General features: G+C 37.6%; 1 protein-coding gene across 1 annotated transcript in view; it reads right to left on the bottom strand.

Moving 5' to 3' along the window:
• Nucleotides 1–19,277, bottom strand: part of LOC104546796 (rho GTPase-activating protein 10-like) — a gene marked incomplete at its 5' end in the record, with an annotated part of 61,718 nt that overhangs the window by 23,558 nt on the left and 18,883 nt on the right. Inside the window, 2 exons of the mRNA XM_010192283.1 lie at nt 1,373–1,535; nt 17,217–17,367. Of these exons, the coding sequence (XP_010190585.1) occupies nt 1,373–1,535; nt 17,217–17,367 (314 nt within the window). The remainder of the gene's footprint in view (nt 1–1,372; nt 1,536–17,216; nt 17,368–19,277) is intronic.

Here is a 19,277-nt window from a genome sequence, read left to right as displayed (position 1 = left end):
ACAAAACCTCAAGCCACCAAAGTTTCCAAAACAGCAGTACAGTACAATTTCCCATGTAAATTAACAGATGTAAAAATGCGATGGACCTTCAAATACCTGAAGTTCCTGAACTCTCTGAATAAAATGAACACTTCCTTCTTTTATTCTCTGAAGTGACATTATCAATGTTCTGCTGAATATACATTTCTTAATTAGCTATGCTTGCTTTCACAGACATTCTAGTGTTATACCATTTACAGCATGTTTTCCACACGTGCACCTCTTTTCATCAAATACAACTTATTAGTAATCCTACCCATTACTAGTGGACAGTGCAAGAGTAAAGAGATAAGGAAAGAGTAACTTCAGTACTCTACTGAAGAAATGACATTTATGTAAAAAATACCTATAAATCTGAAATTCTTTCAATACATATGAGAAAATATTCTTCTAGCTAGTAAGTACTCTAATCAGCAGTTAATTATTTGTGTGTGCATGTAGAAATATAAACCCATTATTTGGCTATCTATATATTCTAAAGTGTTATGTACACCTACACATATATTTCACACACTTGCTTAATCAACAGAACAGGCTACAGAAAATGCCATTATGGAAAATATGTGTAACATATCTTTTCTCCAGACCTGCTCCTTCCATATTCTTGGCACTGAAGACTGGAAAACTTTGTCTTGATATGTTAAAGTTTGTATGAATAGCAAACCAGAGAATTCAATTCAAGTTCAACTTCTGATTTAAAAAACAAGGTACGTTCAACTTTTTGTGTATCAAACCTGAGTATGCATTACAGCGATAGGACTAATATTGTTAGTGTCAATTTTTGCTACACTGAAGTCATGCTCAATAACTGAACACCTACAGAGTTCACTGAAAGTGACAGACTACACTTTTATTGGAAAACAGGCATTTAATTTTTAACAAGAGATGAATAATGTTCTTAGTCAACAGCATCTGAGCATACACTCAATACAGTGTATTTATCCAACTCCCAGATTTGGCCCTAAATCCTAATAGCCCTGCATCGAAGTGTAGGTTAATACTATCTCGAAATAAAACTAGGGTAATACACTGTACAGATAATAACATAGATATTCATCACCTAAACAAAACACAGTTAAAATTTTATAACAGGTTACAGTAAAATGCACTAGGTTTCTGTAGAAAAGGAACATTTCTTTCCTACAAACTCAGCCACATTGAAATAGCCTCTGAACTCCACCACAACATGGAAACATACCTTTCTGTAGCAGAAGAAAACAAATACAATTACATGTAATTTCTAAAAATCACTTGCCAAACTGAGAAGGGAAATGTGTTTCATGTGCACAATCATACTAGTGGAAAAATATTATTTAATATTCAGGTTACTTACAGATTTGTTGTGAAGCCTGCAAGATCTCCACTGTCCATGATAAGGTGGTTTCCATCCAGGAGGCCAGGCGGGCTACTAGAGAAGGCAGGTGTGGGAGATTGGGAAGAAAGAGAGTCCGTGCTCCCAGTTGGGGTGTCTTCTCTGGGAGAGCTGTGGCTGTCAGCTGAAAAGAGTGCACAAGTCAGAAGGATACTAAAAGAATCTTCTCATTAGTTAAAGAAGCTGCTCTGGTAACAACAATATACATACAAGAAGAAATCTTACTGTCCCATCTTCACAGGATATTTTGGAGGAAAAGCAATTCCTTAGCATTTCCCCAAAAGGTACCATTGCACAATTTTTCCCATCATTATCATCAGGCTGTCTCATAACACAATGTATTCCTAGTCCCCTTCTCAACATGTGGTGTTTTTTGATTTAAATGACAGATTTTGGCGCGTTGTTTTCAGACAAATGCATCACTTCAGATAACAAAGTTGTTCAGGCCATACACATTTATATGTCTCTCTAAAAACACAGTCTCTAAAAACAGTTTAATACACATTTGAGAAAATGATTGCTCTCAAGTACCATAAGCACAGTCCTATCAAACGTGAAACAATGAAATTTAGAAAGGTCAGAATAAGTGGGAGATCTCTAACAGACATGCCATACCCAAGAATGCTACTTTTATTACTCTTTTTTAATGGTGTTACTTTTAAGAGAATTCATCATATTCTGGTCTGCTATTTGTTTTCATAGGCTACTCTCAAAATATAATTCAGGAGGCAACACATTCAGAAATGATTGCTTAAGAAAACATTAAAGGCATACCATTCCTAACCCTTGGACAGTAAGAAAGAGTTTACAAATGTGTCATAGCACTCACTGCAAATCATTCTGACACAACTAGCCAAACAGTACCTTCTTCAGTGAAAAGCTAACTTTCACCCATATAGCTTTTCCTTTTTAATTTTTTATTTAAACCTCAGCTGTGCACTTTAAAGTCTAAAGGGGGCGTATGAAATGAGGATGACTGCAAGCATTGAAGTGTCCAGCATAGTCCAAAGTCTCAAATGAGGCTCGTGGCTTTCACTAGCACCCATGAACACAGCCCACAGCCCTGGCTAAATAACAACCTCATTAAAGTCCCTCTGAAGTTCATTAGATACGACTGAGCCTACAGCCTTGGTAAAAGAGTTCTGCTCCTTCAGGACCAAAAGCTTTGGAGTAAAATTGAACAACCAAGTCCTAACACAGTATCACAATAATGTGACCAAAAGCTGTTAAAATAGAAAAGCTGAATATCTCCTATATACAGTACAATATGAAGTCTTATACAATATTACTTCCTAATTATAAATGAATGAGAACCTGCACAACAAACAACTGAGTTTAATTCAACTCAGCTAAGCAGTACTGTTGCAATGTTTAAGTTATTATTATTTTCTTAATTAATTTAAAGTGCAACAACAATGAAACATGGACAATGAAAAGCCACCTTTGCTGGATAAAACAATTTTTACAACTTTATTACTGCCTCAACCAGTTCAATTCCTTCTGCTTCTAAAGCAAAAAGCTAACAAAGCACTCACCCACTTCCCCAACCATCTCATCCTCACCCCCTCCCAGCAACTCTCAGAGAACAACTTCCCCAGAGAGTAAAATGACATACAACTGAAAACACTGAAATTATAAAAGTGATCATCTGGAAATTTCTCCTGAAAGTAGCTGCTAATTTAAGGATCTAAATTAGCCCGTAGTAACAAAGCATGATAAGCCCTGAGGAGCCGAATGCTTAACCTGGTAAAGTGAGTCACTTGCACTCCAGCTCTATCCTGCTCTCCTTGTACTGCGACAGCTCCACTACCCCCTCACTGCACCCAGGTCACGATGCTGCTGCTCGGGTTCACATGACATGACATTAGAACCGTAGGAGCGCCAGGTAAAAACTAATTAATTACATCTCAGCTGGAGACCTGTGTGCCACAATGATAAACATCTAAGAGATTAGACAGTAGTACTGCAATTATACTTTACTGAGAAACTGAATTCCTTAAAACTAAGTAGACTTAAGTCCTTTCAATTCACCACAACTTCTTTTCAAAATAGCAGTACTAATGCAATCCAGATTATCAAACAACATGCACCATATTAGAAGGCCATGTTTACCTGAACCATTCACTTAACATTACCAAAACAGCAGTAGAAATTAATATTAATCTGTTCATATGACCAACACAGAATCACAGAATCTTATGAGTTGCAAGAGAACTGGAAAGATCATCCAGTCCAACCCCCCTGTCAGAGCAGGATCACTCAGACAAGGTCACACAGGAATGCGTCCAGGTGGGTTTTGAATGTCTCCAGAGAAGGAGACTCCACAACCTCTCTGGGCAGCCTGGTCCAGTGCTCTGTCACCCTCACAGTAAAAAAGTTTTTCCTCATATTCAGATTGAACTTCCATATTCAGATTGAACTCACCTCACCTTCCCACAGAAAGCAGAGGTTTTGCTGTCGTATTGTTTCTCAGAGCACATAGAAAAAGTGAAAAATACTAAGCACTTCAGTCACAGTCACTGGAGTCTACACTGGAGACTGCAGTATAGAGGCAATTGCATTTGACATTATAGATGAAACTGTGTGTTAAATCTTTTCTCAAATTTTACTTCTTCCTTCCCTTCCTTCCTGAGCCAGTATTTTCTCATGGTTAATGCTGCATTGCACTCCCAAGAATAAGTTTGCGTTATGAACACAAAAAACGAATCAGAAAAATGCCTGCTAAATTCTATGGGATTAAGCAAACACCCTTTAAAAATACATTTGAAGATACTTTACATTTCTGATGCTTTGAATTATCGGTTTTTGTAAAGTAAAACAATGCCTTTATTCAGGAAAAGGCAATTCTGCATAACTGCAAAAACAGATGACTAATGATCATCTACCACATTTTCACAATTAAAACCAACATATGCTCAAAAACTAAGCCTTAGAAATATACTGTCATTGCTCTAATTTCAGCAGTACAAAGATGTCACCCTACGTGTCGCTGAAAAAAAAGTTCTGCTAACTTCAGAAATCATAATAACTCCTGTACATGGCAGAGGCCATAGAATTGTGTCTAATTATCATTCTATTAAGCTCAATAACCTGCTTTTGATTAATGCCCATCTCATGTTAGGCCAAACTGTGTCTTCTGAAGAGCCTTTGTCTGAAGACATCAGCAGATGACAAAGGCAATGGAGAAACAATTGGCTGCTAATTAACATACTCACCAATTAATCCATGTACACTCACTTTGCTAGGCTTTATTTTTGAGGCATGACCTACGTAACATGCATTGCTAATAATTATAGTATCTCTCATATCTAGATTTTGTGCTGTGTGAAGGTATTTAAACTTTACAAATTTAAGAATAAATCTCTTACTGTAAGGGATTTTGCAGTTTTGGAATCACACATCTGATTTATGAACCTGTTACAATTTGCCAGAGTTCTTTCTGAAAAGTGTACATCAGATCCGAATTCCTGATTTTTTGTTGTGGTCCCATGAGTGCCACGTTGAGCGCTAATCCCACCATCCTACTCATCAAACCCCTGTTCGTACATCCAAGGCCGGCACTTTTTAGCCACAGCATTAAATCAGTAGTTTATGATTAGTTGATTGCCCACTGTGACTAACAGACTTACCAGAATCACCATTTTTAAGGACGTAGTCCTCCACTCTTTAGCTACAGGCTACATTTTTCCTCTAAAATCCGTATATTTCTTTCTTAATACATCCAAGCTTATTTTGTTTGGATGGGTGCGGCTAAGGCCATGACCACAACTCCTATGTAACTGCCACTGTCATTATTTGCAATTCCTCCTAACTTTGTCCCATGTGTAAATACAATATCAAGGATTTCTATTTACCTTTCTAAATACTGTTACTACAGTAGTTTTCCTCCAGTTTACCTCATGAACAGAGAACTTTTTAAGGACAAGTTAGATGGCTTCACATTATTCAAAATACTCACCTTGCAACAGGCCTACCTGTGAAGATTTCTGCTTGATCCTGCCAATTATAAATTCCACATCAATTTCCATACCTAAGTTCTTTTTTACAATTCTTCAACACTTGTAACATAAATTTACTGCTAGCTATTCCTTTTTTCCCCCCCTACTCTCTTCCTGTATTTTGTTTTGTGGGGACAGTAAAGATCCTAAGCTGCTAGTGATTAAAAAGCCTTTAAAGTTTTGACATTGTTTGTTTGTTTGTTAAGGAGTGCATTAAGTACATTGCTGGAATTGAATCAGGTTTCTGGTTTTGATTTTACCTCAGAATTCAGGGGCTCCCTAATATTGAGAGTCTAAGATTTTTACTGTTTCTCTCCTCTCATTCCTCTTTACCTCCAGTGTTGTTCTCCAGTGAGCAGCATTGTCAGGTTTCCCACTTCTATGAAAAGGTTCACTGCCACATTGGACTGACAAGTCCTTTCAAAGAGGAGCTCCAGAAACTTCCTATTCTTTTATTCCACCACTTGAATTCTAATGAGCTCTTACACTATAAAGTAGAGAAGATGTGATTTCCTTTAAAACTCATTTATATCCTTCTTTGAGCACACAGTTTGGTGTTCTTAGTGCCTTCATTTTCTTTCCCATTACACTCTTATCTTCGGATGCCAAAGACTGCCTGAACAGACGAAGGACATGAGGGTTCTCAGTATAAAAGCAGCAAGTCTATATGACCTCTCAATTTTTTGTCTACACTCCAGGCATCAACTCTTCACCTTTTCTTCTTTATATTTACGGGGAACCTCTGAGTGCCTTCAGCTTGGCCATCTTTTTAGAGTTGCCAACAAGCTGCTTCTACAATTCACGTCCTCATTCTATCCAAAGAGGTGTAAGATGCAATTTTACTCTCAAGAGAGTTAAAACTTGTTTCACATTCTTACCACATTTTGCATACTATTTAAATTTTTGACTGCTCAGATCCTTTTAAACTGTCATCTAAATTATCTTCTTGTTTCACTGTTCTAATCACAACACTCATCCAAGCCTTAGAGTTTCCACCGTGCCTCTGCAACAGATACCCGTGCTTTGTCTTTATGGCTGTTCATAGCTCAGACCAGCCCTATCTAGAAAATAAAACAGTTGAGGTTGATCCTAACCATTTACTGATTGTGTCTAGCTGGTATTACTTAGCATTCAGCTTCTAATCCAAACATCATTCCTCCTTCTCCCCTTCCCTACCTCATGTCACCCTTTCTCATAATGAAAAATCCCCAAAAGGTTAAGAAAGTACCTATATAGACTAAGACTGACCTCATTTAGCTTCTCTCTAAAAAAATATGTAACCCTCAATTCCTCTTTCCTTTTCTCTGGATGAGCCTCAGATAGTAAAGATTCTCAGACCCTCCATACCAGAAATCTGAACTCAGCTTCTACCTGAGCATGACATGCCTCCCAGCTGCTTTTTTTTTCTCCTTTTTCACATCTGTCTATTCCAAGAATATTTTTTGTTGGCATCCAAAGTTGAAAGAAACTGAAATACTTTGGCAGTGTGAATAATCAGAACCTTACTTTATTCCAAGAATCCTAAATAAGAAAAAACATTTGTAATAAAAAAGACAAAAGCCAGAAAGCTAACACTATGTTACATGCTTGAGTGATAGAGTTTTCTTCCAACTTCAGCTTAAGTAAACTAAAGAACTACATACTTTACTATTAAAAGAAAGACTAATCTTTAAACATTCACATTACAGCCAACGTCTATAGTTTAACAGAGGTTGAAAACAATTTATGAAAGTGAATGTGCCTGGAGTAAATGAGGAATATACGACAGTTCTATTGAGATACATAGAATGGGCAGAACAGAACTGCCACGTATGTTTTAAGTGATCATCCGATACAAAAATCATAGCAAAATAAGGGGATAAAAGACAAGTCTTATTCCACTTAGACACAGCCACATAGGTCTAGTCGTATACAAAGGGTGATGGCAAGAATTACAGAGGAGAGTAAATTAAAGATGCTGCAAAATCCCTATTAACACCTTCAAGTCTTACATTTTCTGCATCACGAGATGGGAAAGCAGCAGCTGCACTGCTGTGCAGCCACCCATCCTCCCCCATCACCATCACAGCTGCATCCAGCTCTGAGATAACAAACATTCGTTCACCATAAATAGCTAACTTTCCACAATAATACAGAAGTTTAACCAAGTAGAGAGTAGCTTTGCTCTTATGTTAATTTGTGGGTATGTACTATGTTTTCATTTTAATAAGAATCTCATACATTAGGGATAGAAAGCAAATATGAGTATCATAATTATCCTCTACCAAGTGAGAACTTAGTTCCATGTGCTAGAGCTTCAGCATCCACAGAAAACAGGCATGAAAAATATAACTGAAGATTAGTTGTCGAAGACAACTAATCTTCAGTTATATTTTGGGGTGATGGGGTGATCCCATGATAAAAGTACCAATCACTTCAAAAAGTCAAAGGTAGTAACCCTATCTTCTTTAGAAGATGTTCTAAGAATTCCTGTATTATTTAAATTATTGACATGAGGAATCCAGTGAGGTTACACTGTAAGCAGAAGTCAAAACAAATTACTTGGTACTGAGAACCAGAATATTCACATCAGCTCTATTACAAAAATCAAAAGATAATTTATTCTGAATCAGAGCATGTAAATTAAAAGGAAGGAAAACAATCCACTTAATTGGACAAACCCATAGAAAAGATGCCACTAGCTCACATGAGCAAAGTATTTGCATCTTTCTATGCTTACAAGAACGCCCACAGTCTGGAAAGGATTCAGCCATTCCTGGAAAGGCAGAAGTAACTCTAGTGGAGAAAGTTTTAAGTGATAGAGTGATCAGAGGACTGCAGGCAAGATCAGCCTCTTCTAGATGCAGCGCTGACTTCTTTGTTTACTATTTACAGTAAAAATTATCCTACATTAATCACACCAAGCACCAGGTGAACTCAGACATTCGTCTACTTCTTCAAATTTTTAAAGTTTTCTGAATTAACAAAGTCATCTCTTTCTGAGTTGTATGCTTTTGTTTATCACATCACTGAAACTGGCCAACAAAGTGTTTATTAATCACCTCCAGACTACAGAAATTGTGCTGTCTAAACACATAAGTTTCCAAACTAAGTTGAAATAACATATTTATTATTTAGTTAAAAATAATCATTGAGAATGCTAAAACTAAACAAAAGAGTTATTTCATTGTTCCTGAATAATGGGTATTTTGGAGGTTAGACTTCTGTAAACACTCAGAAAAATGCCTTTATACTATCTTATTTCATTATCAAAAAGTATCCATTATCCTCACTGTGTCACAAAACCTATACGTTACAATACTGTCTCAGTATGCTCTTAGTTTTTACATAAATTTAGACATCAGTAGACTCATACACTCTGAAACCAACAGAGCTTTCATGGAGCAAATGGACAGCAGACAGCCCACATATCCATCAGTTTCAAAACACACGCAGTAAGCATAAGATCTCTATGCATATTTTTCCTCTCAGACAAAATAATTAACACAACTATTATAGCTGACTGCAGCTTTTTCCTAGGAACAATCAACTCTGATACACCTTTCCAAACATGTGCATGTACAAGCACATAGATCCTAGGCACAAAGTAGCTCTCCTGTAGAAAGATTGTTTTTCCCAACTCCATATTGATTCAAGTATGTCAGGAAAAGGAGGAAGCTGCACTAGACAGAATTTGCCTCAAGACTGGCTGATGCAACTCAAGAACTGTAGCCAAAAAGGTAAGTGTCTGAGCTGGAGCTAGCAAAGGGAAAGACGTGCTCATCTGCAAGTTATTTCACTGTGGTTCTGGAACCATTCCCCTGCCTTCCTCCTTTTTGATACTTTTTTGTTTATTTCTAAAATGCAAAGTTCATTTCCAAAGAAGTATCTTTCTAGACATTCACTTAACTTGTAAGAGCAACCAATTATTTCAATAACTATCTCCCTCACTGCAGGTCTGCTCTCAAAATTCAGAGGAAATATTGTTTGGCTCACTTCTTTACTTCTATAGAATCCCAAAGACACATAGAAATGTAGGTGAATTGAAAGGTAAGCCTTTCACTGAGCCAGCTCAAACGAAAATGCATAAATAATACCAATTTATTACTCAAGCTGTGGAAAAACAGTCAAGACAGAGTCATGGATACAAAGTTGCGGTGTTAATTTATATCACATAATTAAATTTTGAAACACAACAGAAATCAGACACAAACATGTGGAGGGGTTCCTCTTTTGACTTGTGTATACTATGATAACAAGAGCAGTATCTAAACTCTAAGATTACTCATTTTTTATCAGAGCTTGCTTGGCAGGAAACCCCACACAACCTCAAGCCTCACCAGGCTGGCCAGATGCCACATGTTAATTTCAGGGCTGAAAAATGAACTGAAGCTACTTCCTAAAAACTCTGACAAACAGTAAGATACATGGATAGTACCACAGCTTTCATAACTTTTTGGTAGCACTGAATGTTTTGGATTTCCAGAAGTCCAGCTAACATCTACCTATGGTCTAGACCTATATTGAAATCTATCAACAGAACAGCTCTAGTCTAATCAATGAGAAGGAGAGCCATGAAAAACCAAAGAAGATTAAAAAAGAGTATAATGCCATGATCAATGCTAAAAGGTCCCTGTTACAGCAGTACTTCTAGATGGCATCAAAAACCCCGAAGTCCATTAAAAAGTTCTTCCATATTTCCTTTTCTCTTCTGTTGTGTTGGCAATTCAGCCACTGATCAGCTGGAAAAAGTCACTGTAAGAGTCCTTTCGTCTCCAAAGGGTAAGGTGTTAAAAAATTCTTTTCCTAAGCTGTCAAACTGAGATCATATCATGCTGCTGTCTCCTCTTCTCTTGCTATTTATCTTACTTCATTTGCAATTCCTTTCCATGACTTAATAAAAGGCGTAGTTTCTTACCAATAATTCCACAATCCATGGTGGTATTCAGATAATGACAAAGACTAACTGATCTCACGTTGTGTATGTGACAGCTCTCTCACAAGAAAGGCACTCTGAAACACTTCCAGCATGCTGGTGACACTTGGCTGTGCCTCCTTCCTCATTTGGTAGACCTCTCTCCTTTTGCCCTAAGAGTGACTTCAACAGAGCGACAGATGAAGCAGGATGCCTATGTCTTATTTAAAAGATGATTGAAAACAAGCTGAGCAGTCCACAAAGAAGTTTTATCTGCTGTTTTAACTGAACATCCAGGTGACGCATTTGTTGAGGAACCTTTTAATCTCCCAGCTGATTAATTTAAAAGGCCGAAATTAGAAAGACAGATTTTGCTACCTCAATGTAGTTAGGCAAACTTTTTCTTCCATAACTGGATTCTTCTACCAACTAACCATGCCTCAGATACTCCAGGGTTAGATGTCTGCAAGTGGAATTTTTTTTTTAATTATTTTTTTTTTTTTACACATCTGGAGAAGGCTTAGGGTTGGACTCAGCTGCACTGTGGAAAGGAGGCTGTGGAGATGGATCACGGAGGCTGTGCAGCACAGGCAGCACTAAGAAGTGTTAATGGTCGGGGAGACAGAGGAAGTGAATGCACTCATCATCAGTGAATTTGCACCCACTGGGGAACAACAGAAACCCACTTGCTCAGTGGGATAATCAAACCTGCCAGGCACTATGTACCTTCTTGCTTGCAGATTCCCGCTAAGTGATCTCTGAGGCTACTTTGACTAGCCCCCGTCAAGTTGTCTTAGATGAAACTGCCATCCCAGCCAAGCCAGCCTCGCTACTATTACTTTTCCATGATATCCCCATAAGTACTCCTTCAATCTCCCTGTTGGCTCAGCAAGTTGCAACTACAGCTTGAAGGGAGAACGTAATCCAACTTGCACTGTCTAAGCACAACATTCAAAAGAAGAAAACAGGAAATAAAAGGGAAAAAGAAGAGCAAATACGAGAAAGACTCTCAAAAGCTAATGGCAGAACAAGAATACTTTTTTTCCTGACCAAATGAAAAATGCTGACAGAGTGGAAGTAAAACAGGAAGAGAAATCATATTTTCTGACTTGGTATCAGCCTTTTAGAAAGTTCACCACCTCCCCTCCAAGATCTTCTCCCTGTCCTTGTCACCAGTGAAGGGAAGCAAGAGCACTCGACGTGAGGAAACACCTTATTCAGTGAAATGCACACTCTAGTCCATAGGACACTGACAGCAGAGTTGAACAGCTTCAAGTCTTCATTCTACTGATATTCTTCTGTGCTGGGTGAGGGCATTTACTTTCAACCAACAGAAGCTGGCCAGAGCACAACTGGCACAGACCAAAGATACGTCAGTGAACTTCCATGCCTGAGATTAATGGCTTCTAGCATGCCAAATTGGCCTTCTTACAGTATTATGTGCCCTTGCATGTCTGAGAGCAGAAGGTAGAGAATTAAACAGATGAAGCATTATTACAGGAGATCAGAGATTTTTAATAATACCTGGCCTCAAGGAAACACTGATCCTTTCTCCTTAACTCCCCATTCCTTCATTCTAAGCCTACTCGTATTCCCTTTCTCTACACCTCTTACTCCTGTTATGTGCATGTGTGCGCACATGTGGATGTATTTCTTTTGAACATTTCTATGGGCTCTAAATTTCATACACTGAAAGAGGACAAGCACTGGTGATGATACTAAGGCAATTCTCACATCAACCATGGGGATTTGACACACGTCATTTGAAAAGAAGTAAAAGGCAGGAGATGTTTACTATGTTATGACAGCTAAATTTGCTTTCAGGTAACTGGGCAGCAAGCAAGCTGTAGCAACTAGATTACTCAAAGGTATTAAAATGGCAAGACAATGTATATTGTGTAGACAAAGCATGGACCAAAATTATTCCATACCTCGAAGAAAATAGGTACCTTCTATGGACCCAAAGCTTTCCAAGCAGAAGTTGATTTTCTGATAGGAAACTGGGCCCCTATACATACTCACTACTACCTAAGAAAAAGCTTCACCTTTACTAGCAGTAGCTCAAGACGACTTTTACTTTATATAGCACTCATCCTACTCAGAGACATAAGGTAGAAAAAGCTGTGATAGATCGCATAGAATTGCAGGAACTATTCTTGCAGCAAGGTGAAATACAAACTATCTTAAATTCTACATGGCAAACAGCAATCATCTTAATCTTCCCCTCACAACTAATGTTGGTGCACCTATTTTGTAACAGCATAACTGTGTGTTCTGCTCAGCTGTTAACAATAGCTTTGTAAGCAAGTGCTGCAAGCCCTTATGGCTTTTTGATATGCCTGTGTAGCTGCTTTTCTTTCCATTTCCCCCACTATGTGCCAGGTTACAGAAACACTTCCAAGCAGCAGATTCACAAATAGAAAGAGTTCAAGGACAGGTTTCACACCTGCAACCTTGCAGCTCTGGGCTGTTACAGCCCTGAAGACCAGTCTCCTTACTATAAATCCAAGGCTTCTTCTAACATCCAGGTTTTACATTCAGTAATTTCAAACAGATTTTATGCTTTTTTACTTATTTGGAAGGGATGGAAGAAGGAATACTGCACGGAAGCTATGCGACCATTACATGTATCACATCTTACTTTGATGAAGTGATTTAATTGAATGCTACAGCAGTTCATGCAAATTAATTTATCACCCAATTTAAGACACTGTCTCACTCCAATTTCCACAAAAAAAAAAATAAATCAGAGAGCTACTCCTGTTTAACACTAACATACCATTCTACTTTTGCTTCCCTAAATACTACAGAGGGTAATACAAGTTAGCACAAACTATTAAAGGGTTAAGAAACAGTTCTAAATTTTATTTATTTTGGAATTCTACACAAGAACTTGTTTTCTAAAATACTATAAATACAATCTTTAGTTTATAGCAGCAGCAGAAAGCTATCACAAACACCCCATATGCCTCCTGAGTTCCAGACTGGGGAAATAGGAGATAAATACCTTAAAGCCAAAACAAAGCAGCCCTCCATATGATAATTGTGTGCTCTGTCCACGTATGTGCCAATGAGAAATTTTGACACCTGGAGTCTATTCAAATGGAATAAGGCATCAGCAAGAACTGTGTCTTAAGAAGTATATTTTTGTTTGTTTAGAAAACAAGTTGTTCTGTAGTTGGACAAATTGCCATGCAAGACCTATTTCTTGACTCCAGGTGTGATGTGATTTATGCAACTCATGCTTTCTCTCTGTTCATCTTGGACTGCATTACACCGCCTACCATAAACAGGACTTTTCTTGCCACGCTGCTCTAGTAGCTCTGCAAAATAGCTTAATAATCTCTGTCACAGAAAAAGTTTAAAAACAAAACCAAAAAACAAACATTAAACAAACAAAAAAACCCCTGTTTATATCGCTACAAGAAGTGTAAATTATCTAAAAATTAAAATAAAATTGGGAAGGAGCAAAACCATAACTCTGCATTGCCCTCAAGAAGAAATATAAACAGAGCTCTCTCCTAATACATACTGACTGTCCAAATGGAAAATAAAGATCTAATGACATTTTAGAAGAACAGGATAAACAAGTCCCTCTTCTACCTACCAGTCTCTCTACATAGAGGGACAGAGAAAGAATGCAAAGTCGTTTGTACATAGCTGAGACTGTAAGCCGCAGGAGCTTCTGCATTGCTACTTAATTCACTCAAATTCATTCAGATGGGGAGGGGGGGAGGGGGAAGAAAGAAGCCATTTCCACAAAAAAAAAAAAAGAAAAAAAAAAACCCAAATCCCATGTCTTACTTTTAGAAGTCAAGAAAACTCTGGAAATTATCCCAATGTAAATTTCAGCAAAATTTGCATTTTGCTGAAACAAGAACTTCAGGATTAGGCCACTTACGAAAGTAGCTCAGAGTTCCCCATTAAGTCTGGTTCGACTTGAGACACTGAGATGCTGAAAAACTTCAGAGTGAAAATTTAGTAACTGGCTTACCACAGAGGAAAGAAGTTGAAAAAAAAACCACACCAAACCAAACCAAACCAGTATCATCTGTGACTTATATTTACTACTGTAATAATCTTCATTTCCTGAAAGACAAACTTGAATTGTTTGCAAATAGATTTAATCACGTAATTGCCACATACACAAAAAATCTATGCGCTATCAGAACTCAGTACAGCTAATTACTAGAAGGCAAAATAAAGATTTTTATCGAAGCTAGTGTGTGTTCTCCAACTATTATATCTATCAATATTTATGTCACTTACAACTCTTTCTGGGTGGTTGCTGCATACATTTTGTGTGCAGTCAAGAAGCTTCCCGACTGCAAACATGCTTTTAAAAAGAAAAGCTGACCTGAACCCTGCATTTCCAATTCAAGCAGTGGATTCTGAAGCCTGTTAACTCCCTGGAGCAGCTGATAGTTAAAGACTTGTTTCCGCTTTTCTAACAATTTCCTGGTTTGCATAACAATCCTAAAAGAAACACACTCAAGAAGTTTTCCAGCACAAAGAGATTTTGTCTCCAACATACTTCTAGTTTCAAGGCACAGAAAATATTTATATAAAATTACAATAACTTTAGAGATATATTTGTCTACAAATATATTTACATATAAATATGTATCAGCTACTTGGTTTAAAACAAGATTATGATAATTTTGCCATATCCAGGAAATACAAAACATTGGCTTGTGCCTGCTGCTTAACTCATGCCATTGTGAATAAAGAGGGGGGAGGGAAGGGCTTTAATGTTTAATTTCCTGTTAAAAACACACACAGGATAAAATCTTCCAAAGAGCAGTTATAAAACACGCATTTGTTAGCCAAGAAACTAGGTAAATATGGAACGAAGCCCAGGCTCACTTTTATTCCTTCCCCCCTCTCCAAAGAGCAAAGTAACTGAAGGCCACAGCACGTATTTGGAGGCACTGAGCTCTACTGAGTGACTAGATAATTTACCAGCCTGGCTGATTTATGCACCCTGTATCCATTACGGTAGTTCCTCAGGTAATGCAGTGATGCACTTGGGCTCAAGGTATGGTACTCCCGTGTACACTGCGCACCTGCCAACCAACCATGGCACCAACAACTGACTACCATCCTGAAATAACTACCTGGACAAACACAAATAAAATATGCATTAATGTGTAGGCAGGACCTACCAACAGCCAGTTTCTAGCAACAACAGGCTTTAGCAGCAGCTGGAGACACCTCAGAGGATATTTTTTGCAAGTTACAAGGGGAAATACTACTTTCAGATACCACTGAAACTTAGTGCCATCCAACCTGGAACTATGACTTCACCTGAAGCAATTCAGCCTTTGTCACAGCTCTACCATGCATAATGATGCATTAGGCTATTCTGCAATTCACCATACTAGAACTCCTAGACAAGTACCAAATTTCTGTATAACAATTACAGCCTTTACCAACCCCAGTCCTTCTCTCTGTTGAAATGGCCAAATTAGATAAAAATATGGGCTGCATTTAGTAGAAATTGAACATTTATAACAATTTTCAACAGTAGCACTATTTTTGAAAATTACAATAAAAATAAATCATCAAATACTTTCTGTCTGCTGTGTCAGGGTCAAAGTCAGGTCCTCAGAGCACACTTTGCAGCATGGAAATAAAGAAGTTGTGGTACTTCTTGCAACCTGCTGGGATCCACATTCAAAGTTAGATGTAAACAACTCTGCGAGTGGCTTTGATTTTGTTTTGTTTTTCAAATGAGGATAAATTTATTATTGCAGATATAGCTCAAGAGCTTTCTTAGCTTTTGGTGGCATATTATTCCAATTAATACAGCTTAAGATTTTTAAGTAGATGCACCTTAAAAACCTTCTAGTCAATGCATTTAGTTTCATATTTGATGCAAGAGAAGAAAGACACAGAGATTATATATCTCTCTGGTGAATTAAACCTCATGGCAGGCACGCTGAATTTCTTGCAGACTATTTGCAAAACTGGCTTTGCGTCAATAAACAATCCTGAATTTATTTCTAAAACCTGCCCCTACAGCTGTTGTATCTGTGCTCTTTCCTTAAGAAATCAACCGCTGCTGACCACTGATTTAATGACAGTTCATCAGCAAATCTCATACTACTGCATAAGTTAATTTCACTTGCTGATAACTGGACTTAGTGCTCAAATTCCACGATTCCTCATGTGAGAATACAATTGACTAACAACACTAGGAGGGAAAAAGAGAATAGACTGGAGAAAATTTGTAACACAAAATGAGCCCTGACTTGCCTTCTCACTACTTCTTAGTACCCCCAAGCAATGAAATTTCAGGAAATTTATTATGTTCCCAGCCAACAGTCAGAATATATAAGCTGTTATACACCCTTTGCCTTACTGTATGTGTCTACTGCAGACTCCATGCAAAAGTAAGATTATTTTTTAATTTGCTTCTCAAAGGTAAGGCAAATTTATAAGTATTTACTGCTAGTCACATCAAGGTATTAAAGATTCAAGGGAAGTAGTAGTATTCTCTAGTGCAGTGGTGACCTGAGCCTTTAATCCAGATGAATTTAACTGTAGAATGCATTAGCTCTTCTCATAAAAGTTTAGTTTAATTTTAGTTCTCTCTCCATTTATCTTATGACTGTATAATCTTCAGTAGAGGTCAAAGAGATTTCCCCAAAGATACAGGATCTGCTTCTTTTTTAGAGGGGAAAAGCATACTTAAGACAGTTCGTCCTACTTTGAAACATACGTCACAGGACAGTACTCTCTATACTCTCATTTCTCCATACAATTCTTGCTTCTTTAGATGTTCCAAAGCAATTAAACAAGCATGCAGGTGCATGCACTCACATATACAAATGAAACATGAAATGAAACTACCTACTGAAGCTACACAGCCCATCTGCTGCAAAGATTGAAATTATTACTAACATCTTACCATCATCCAGCTCAAGACAGAGATTGTAGACAGCCAGAGGCCTCTTAATACGTTGTCCTTGTCTTCTCGATTGCCTTGGTGGGGCATTTGGAGGAGATACTGACATAGAGATTGGCTCAGGGAAAGTGGCATCAGGCAGGGTTTTGAAAATCTGCAATCAAGAACATAAAGGGTGTTAATTATTTATCACGAAGAGCAACCTGTGTAATGCAACTGTAAACCATTATGAAACAACATTTGTTTTGGATTTCATTCAAAGAAGGCAGGAGCCAAAAATCCACTCCTTCAAGTCTGGGAGTATGCCGTGGGTCTTTAATGAGTGCTTTTAAAATAAATAAATAAAATACGAAAATAAGCAAAGCACTGTCTACACATTAACCAAGCTCCAAATCAGTTAATTCAAAGACAAAATATTTGCAGCCACATTTGCCAACTAGGATGGAAGGGAAGAGGAAAGAGGATGATACTAACTTTATGAACCAGTAATCAAAAAGTTTTAAAGCTTGAGCTATGACTTACAGTTTTGCCAGAATACCCATTTTAATTTTAACAACTGGTTTTAATATCATCGTTTTAATATCAGCTATTTTATTTTTTTTTAAAGAAGAACCACAAACAAAAAAACACACTCCTGAAGAGAGGAAGGGGAAAAGTTTGAGGGGAGGAGTTTTTAGTGAGAGATGCCATAGTAACATACCATGTGATAATTTTTTCAGTTAACTACTGCATATTGAGTCACATTTATATTAAATTATGATATTCACAAAGACACATAGAAAAAGGATTGCAATTCTTGCCGTCATTTTATCTTTTGAGTCATGACCACTGACATTACTCCATACAAAATACCATGTCATTTCTCTCTGTTTTAACCAGCAATGCAGATCTGCTCAACCTGACAGCATTTCTACTTCAACTATTGCATACAGGGTATAGTCTAATGATGCCGATTTACCTCTAGAAAGTTAACAGTATGCTGATGTACAATTTAACAGCAGCCATTTATAAGTGATCATGGCAGATTCACATGAACAAATTAGCTTAATATGTATTTTATCAAAGACAAGCCAGCAGAAAAACACAAATAGCAGCTGTACAAGAAAAGCCTCATGTCTGTATGGCACCTTGCAGCAACACAACATGGTAATATAACAAGATACAATAGAACAGTATATCATGTTCTTTTACTCTGCAATTTTACATAGCCAGGTATCTGTACAGAAAATATTATAAAGAGGAGACTCATAATGAATCTTTGAGGGAGAAACATTTTATGAAGTAGAAATTCATGCAGAAGGTATGAAGAGACAGCACAGATAACACATTTTTGGATTATTACAACACATTTCAGGTGCAGCACTAAGCTAAAAAACCAGCCAGGCTACTCTACAGATGAAAAAATGCCATAAGCATCCTGTGATAAGACACTCAAGATATCATGTTAAAAGTATAAGAAACTCTACATGCCACCATACCTTGGCCTCTTAACCCCAAATAATAACACATGTAGGAATAGCATGACCCAAGAACGCACATATACACTGGCTTATAGCTACTTAATCATCACTCTCATAGTGGCAGGTAGAAGACTGTGCTGGTACAAAATAATCAAAAACACCATTTGCCACGAAAACTGTGGATGAAATATCATATTGCCAAAACTGGGCAGCAGTGGGCTGGAAGCCTATATCTGATGTGCAAAGGAAAACTCCAGTGGAAATATTACCTTCCTTCCCAATAAGTAAATGTTGCTATGGGGGAAGTAAAATGATGCAATTTGAACTTTCCCATACCAGTGTTAAGAAAACTGCCTCCCACTCCTTCACATGCCTATGAACAAGGGATTACGAGAGCACACCAAAGTAGTGCAAGGAACTCTTTAAAATGTTTATAAAGAAGAAAGGAAAGAATCCAACCTGGTTCTCCCCAGTACAGACACAGCAGCACTCTCAGACAGTGTACAAAGCTCTAACTATGCTCAGAGTGCTAAAGCCATTTCTTAAAACATGATGCCATTTACAATAATGAAATCTAATGTGCACCTACATGGCACTTGGCTAA

Source organism: Mesitornis unicolor, unplaced genomic scaffold, assembly GCF_000695765.1.
Source record: "Mesitornis unicolor isolate BGI_N332 unplaced genomic scaffold, ASM69576v1 scaffold5069, whole genome shotgun sequence".
Lineage (NCBI taxonomy): Eukaryota > Metazoa > Chordata > Aves > Mesitornithiformes > Mesitornithidae > Mesitornis > Mesitornis unicolor.
The sequence above is the reverse complement of the archived record's forward strand: the minus strand, read 5'-3'. Positions and strand labels throughout refer to the sequence as shown.